The sequence below is a fragment of the Lolium perenne genome, chromosome 7 (assembly GCF_019359855.2).
Source record: "Lolium perenne isolate Kyuss_39 chromosome 7, Kyuss_2.0, whole genome shotgun sequence".
Lineage (NCBI taxonomy): Eukaryota > Viridiplantae > Streptophyta > Magnoliopsida > Poales > Poaceae > Lolium > Lolium perenne.
Genome location: NC_067250.2, coordinates 60,609,009 through 60,614,969, shown reverse-complemented (window position 1 = coordinate 60,614,969; position 5,961 = coordinate 60,609,009). Strand labels below are relative to the sequence as shown.

At 42.0% G+C, this 5,961-nt stretch overlaps 1 protein-coding gene across 1 annotated transcript; it reads right to left on the bottom strand.

The window, feature by feature from the left end:
* Window positions 1-3,884, bottom strand: LOC127317341 (7-dehydrocholesterol reductase). The gene is made up of 13 exons (XM_051347894.2): window positions 3,675-3,884; window positions 3,377-3,602; window positions 3,124-3,179; window positions 2,796-2,898; window positions 2,634-2,699; window positions 2,416-2,529; window positions 2,074-2,200; window positions 1,295-1,395; window positions 1,075-1,200; window positions 926-990; window positions 732-813; window positions 572-654; window positions 1-439 (listed from the first exon to the last, which is right to left on the bottom strand). Exons 1-13 carry the CDS (start codon window positions 3,806-3,808, stop codon window positions 373-375), a joined length of 1,350 nt encoding a protein of 449 aa, XP_051203854.1. The 5' UTR covers window positions 3,809-3,884; the 3' UTR covers window positions 1-372.
* Window positions 3,885-5,961: the final 2,077 nt, after the last annotated feature.

Sequence of the window (5,961 nt, the reverse complement as noted above, 5' to 3'; positions counted from 1 at the left end):
AACCAGCAAAAATATAGCTTTATTTCATAATGAGAAGTACAAATGTTTACCAAGAAATGTTGTCTTCGAGTTTACAACAATATGTTATGAAATAAATAGCGGGTTGGCTAGTAATTAAAATACAGAGTACATGTCGGTGCATTTTTGCTGCCTTAAACAATTTGTGCAAACAAGCTATTACAATCCTAAACCCAACTAGTAGCAAACAAAAATTACCTAGTGTAGGCACACCACATACAGTGCAGATACCAAAACTTCCCTCCACCCACTGCTGCATACATCAAGCTAATGTAGATATTATGCAAACAGGGACAGCATCACATCATCAGCTGAGTTTCTTCTTGGTAGTTGTAGTCAATGTAGCCCAAGCGTTCAATAAATACCAGGAATAACCCTGTATGGTACTTTATTGCAGTAGGTCTTCCAATACTTGCCATACCTGACAAAAGAAATTTCATCAGGCACAAAAGCACATAACTGGATATTGCTTAAACCCGAACTAACCAAATAAGTACAAACAACAATTTATCGGTGTTAGCTAAACAGATAACTGAAAGGTTGCGTTACATACTTTGATGAGCATCTATCGTCATCCCTCTTTGCTCGGTCGAGCAATAATATGGTCAGAAATATCACATAGAAATATGGGAGAAACTGCAAGTGAGCAAAGAAAAATAATTAATACAATCCCAGCTAAATTTGTCATATGATACAATATACGGCATGCTTACGTGATCGAAAAGAGCTGGGACGGTCCAGAAAAATGCTGATAGTATTTCTGGGACATAGTGAAAGTGACGAGTCAAGCCCCACCTGTCCAAACAGAAAACCAAGGCTCATGCTCAAATGGCTATCATCTCTGCATATACGTAAATTTCATTTTTTATGAACAACATAAAGAAAGAAAACTGAATCTTAGACTCACCATCCAGAAGTCAAGAGAAGACTGGTTTTTGTTTCTCCATTTGTGGTCTGGTAGGAAGCGACAATCTGAAGTTCCACCAAAATAAAGATGTAAGCAAATCTACAAACATGAAAGTACATTTGGCTATTTTAGAAGCTTAAAACTAAGACCTTTGTCGGAGCTTTGCCCCAGACTAAGCATTTTCCATTGGTCCGGCGGAATTCTTGGCGTTGACGATCACAATCATAGTTTATATAGATGCACAGTATTCCAGCAAGAAGAATTGACAGTGCCAGCTGCAACAAGATTAACAAATATTCCTTTCAAGTCTTAGAACTAAAACTGTGAATACGAACCAAAGTATCAAAGATATTGTCTGAAAAAAATAACCTGGGGACCCAAATTCACAGGATGATTGACAAGGTACATTCCAGGAGAGGTATATATCGATGGAACCCATACCAAGCATCCCCAGCAAATGTAGAAACCGGCTGTAGAAAATCATGTCAGACAAAAATGATGATCTGGACCCAAAAAAGGGAACACACCTTTACAAGCTAAAAATTGAGTAACTTTATTATAATAATATATAATTCAATCCTGATATGGCGCAATATACTTTAATAGGGGTTCTTTTGTATCTACCAGTATATCCAAGAACTAATATTAGACACTGATGGCCTTTTGCAGACGTACGAAGTTTGAGTGTTTTGTTAGATTCATTCTCCTATTGAAATAAGTCAATGAATATTCAAATTAAGCTGGAACTTTTCCTGCAAGAAATTTTTCATGTATAGATATCTCCAACAGGTTGAGCCAAGTGGTTTATTTCATTTCTGCACTTGGATGTTTGGATTTTGATAGTAATATTAGCCTCACAGAACATGTTATTTTCCATAAGTTTTATGGCAGTGCCATGGTACAACCTAAAATATCCTATTCACAGTGTGAACATATATTCGTTATTTCTTCTATCACATTTTTAATCTGACATTCTGACGTTAAAAATTTCAATGATGGAGAACACTATGTACTATTGCATCAAATATTTTCAGAATTTTCATGTTAAATTGGTGTCCAGATGGAAAGATGATACCACAACTGGAGCAGAAAAATGGTGATTGCACTTGATATGTTGCCATTAAAAACAAAATAAATAAATTTCCTACCTCTATCATGAGCAATGTCCATAGTGCACCAATATCCAGACTCCCACCAATAAAACTTAGTGATATAGATCAACATCAGTGCAGTATTGACAAGCATGGAGTCTGCAACTCGGCCATTCATTTCATACTGCATCTCAAAGTTCATAGAGACCAACTGAGTTTGATAGAGAACTGCAGCATGTAGCATAAACACTAACAGAGGCTTTCTATCTTTACATTGTTTAGTATGAATATAACACATGAAGGAATATAGGCACAAAGATAAACAAAATCCGATAGCAAACAATTTAAAAGTGTGCTGTTTGAGTGAGACTAGTTTAAATATTACTACAATGTTCTGACCTGCTTGATGCAGTAGGTTACAGCGAGAACAGCCCAGGACATCATCCCAAAACGGCAGTTTGTGAAGACTTTGATGTCAAAATGCTTGCCAATCCGAGGATACAGTTCCATTCCCTGAAAATATGCATTTTAGATACATGAATCAGCAAGTCCACAGGACATAGCTCATAACTCCAGGCAATGTAAAAAATATATCACATGGATATAATAAGACTTACCCAGTAGAAATCGATTATCGCGTTCCCTGAGGATCCAGAATCAGATGAAGATGGTGCTACATGGCCCTAAAAGGTGAAATAAATAAATTATCTACCAACAAAGAAAGCATAGTACTCGTACATAAGTATCTGCGCAAACAAAGATCTATTAAATAAGCGCACCTTTATGTACAGCAAAATACAGAACACAAAGCTTCCAAAGACAAGAGTCGAGAAGATCTCCCCCAAATGATCATATACTATCGCAGGGTTAAAAATTCCAAACCTGACATGAATTTTTTTGTTAGTGAATGGAGATATAAGTTAGCCTACAAGTAGTCCTTATCATATCATTTAGATTCATAGCACTGCAAGAAGAAAACAGATGGCCATGCAAGTAGGGGCAAGTCACTGTATTGTTCATGGATGAAAAGCACCACAACGATTAATAATGTTGTAATTTGAGTTTAATCAGTAGTTCCAGCCAAGACAATAAGGTAGTCGATCTTACCACCAAAGGCTTAGGTAAGTGGCGAGTGTCACTGCATATGCTTGCAAACCATTTGCCTGGCAGGAAGAAGAGAGCACTGTTAATAATAATTTAATACAAGTACAGGTCAGTGATGCTGACGTAGCAGGTAGTAATTAAATGAAGGTACGATCTTACAGTAATTAATTAGTAGAGGCTACTGCAGGAACCAAACTAGTGAGCTAGGCACGATCGATGAGCTAGGAAATCGAGAGCGGAGAGCGGATTAGAGTACCTTGTAGACGGGCACGTTCCCGGAGGGCGAGACGGGCCCCTCGAAGCGCTTCCCGGGGAGAAGCAGCTGCAGGGCGGCCTCGAAGAGGGCGAAGCCGAGGATGATCTTCCCGGCGACGACCGTGGGCATGGGCCAGATGGACCTGAGCCCCTCCAGGAGGCCGTGGTCGCGGAGGTGCTGGTACGTCTGCACCACCGATCCGTCCGCGTGCACCATCGTGTACCACCTGCGAGAGCGGAACGGCCAGGGGTCAGATGCGGGATCGGGATCGAGGGGGGGAGGATGAGGAGGCGCTTACAGGAGGATGACGAAGGGCGGGCAGAGGGAGAGCAGCGAGAGCATGGAGGCGTAGGTGAGCAGCGCGGAGTGCACCGTCTTGGACGGCGGCGGCGGCGGCGGCGCGGCGGGCGAGGGCTTGGCCGGCTTCCCCATGGCGCGCGTCAGCCGCCTCCGGATCTCGCGCTCGCGCGGGTGGAGAGTGGAGACGGACTGGGGAGGCGACCCTGGCTTGACTGGGGTGTGGTTGCCGATGGGGCGTTGCTTCCTTTAAAAGCGGGACCTCCGTTGCCTCACTGCATGTGGGGCCTCCGTTTTTGTTGCTTCCCCTAGCAGCAGCTGCTGTGGACTGTGGTTTTTGTTGCTTCATGCATGACATGTGGATTTGGGATCTGAGATGTGGTGCACTTGGACAGAGGGAATATTAAGAACAGGGCTTTCTATCTAGGAGTGAGAGTGGACCAATTTGCTTCTTTTCTGAAACTTCAACACAAATTATAAACCGGGTTTAATTTTTTTCAAGGTTTAAAATAGCACGCAATTTCTTCGTAGAAGGGTCAGAACAGGCCGCAGCAGCATCCTCCCCTTCCCGTCCCAAGGGCGTACCCATGGTGTTCAGCACAATGCCAACAAAGGTACTTTTTGCTCTTTTCCTTCTTGTGAATGAGGTAGGAGAGGGATATATGCCGATGTGTTGCTTACTCGATTTCATTTGAAATTCGTAGCTCTGTCATGAAGTACAAAAAAGAGATGCCTTAAATGGTCAGATGATGCATGAGGATAATGCGTTGTACTTCCCGTGTAATGATCGAGGACTTCTTGATAACGCAGTGTACTCTCTTAGTTAAGCAACCACACAATTTATTGTTGTAACAAATCTATGAATGCTTTAACAAGTCCAATACGAGTGCACAAGCTAGATCATTATGCTATTCGTGTGTTTGCACTATGAATATTGTGAATTTGTATTTCGAATGTTGCGGAATTATGTCTTGAATTGCAACAATAGCAGCCTTTTTCCTTCTTAATTTTTAGGGAGATACATAATTTTAGAGGATCGGCCAGGAGCCATTTTTAGATAAAGGGAATATATTAATATAGTGACGATACCAATTACACCTAGCCTATGCAACAACACAGTGCCCTATTACCAAAACAGATGCACACAACCAAAAAAAACAAAAAAAACGAATGACAGAAAACAAAGTCCCGCTATAGTGACATACTCCTTGTAACCGCGGGCCAAACACCACCAAGATAGTACCATAAATCTATCATCTCAAAAAGCGATGCCTTCAAGAAGGGAACATTTGAAAGGATCGTATGCCGCACATAGAGGGGGGTGATTAGGTGTTAACCAATTTTTAGTTCTTTTTCAATTTAGACTTGACACAAAGGTAAATTCTCTAGATATGCAACTATGTGAATTTACCTATATGACAAGATCTACAACTAAGTAAGATATATCTAGACAAGATATAATAGAGCTATTAAGGATAGATGTAACCAAGAGTGGAGCACGCGGAGACACAGAGATGATTCTCGTAGTTCCTTCCTTTTGAGGGGAAGTACGTCTACGTTTGGAGGAGTGTGGTTGCCACAAAAGTCAGACCAATGCCACAAAGGCCCCACTCATGTCTCCTGTGAGCAACACCATGAAGGCCTAGCACACTTCCACTAAGGGATTTCCTCGAGGCGGAAATCGGGCCTTTACAAAGTTCTTGGGGCACACATCCGCAACCGAATTGGAGGCTCCCAATATCTGCAACAACACAACAATAACAACAACAAGAACAAATCAACCACAAACAACTAGGGTTTCCAAAGAGGAACACTAGCAAAGGGGCCCTCAAGCAAAGGAGGGGGAAAAGTAAATCACTTCGCTGAAGGTGTAGATCGGGGTATTCTCCTTCGATTCTCCAAAGATTAAGAGCTTTGGATGGTTGGGGGAGGAGATCTAGTGAATCTTGTATTTCTTGGTGTGGCTCTAATGGTGGATGAACTTGTGCAGGAATGAGCAACTTGAGCTGGAAGAAGAAGGGGTATTTATACCCCCCACCAATTGTAGTTGTTGCAAACTTTTAGGGCTAGAAATTCCGGTGTTAGTTGGGGCCGGAATTTCCGCGCACTCGACACAAATGTCCGGGAAAATTTCCGGGGGGCATCCAGTGGCTCGGGACCTTAAGTCCTTAGTGAAATTTTGGGGGCTGGAAATTTTCAGAATTTCCGGCCCGGAATTTCCGGCCTGGAAATTCCATAATTCTTCCTTTTCATCAACGGCTTATCCCCTTTTTAATACTTCTCACTTC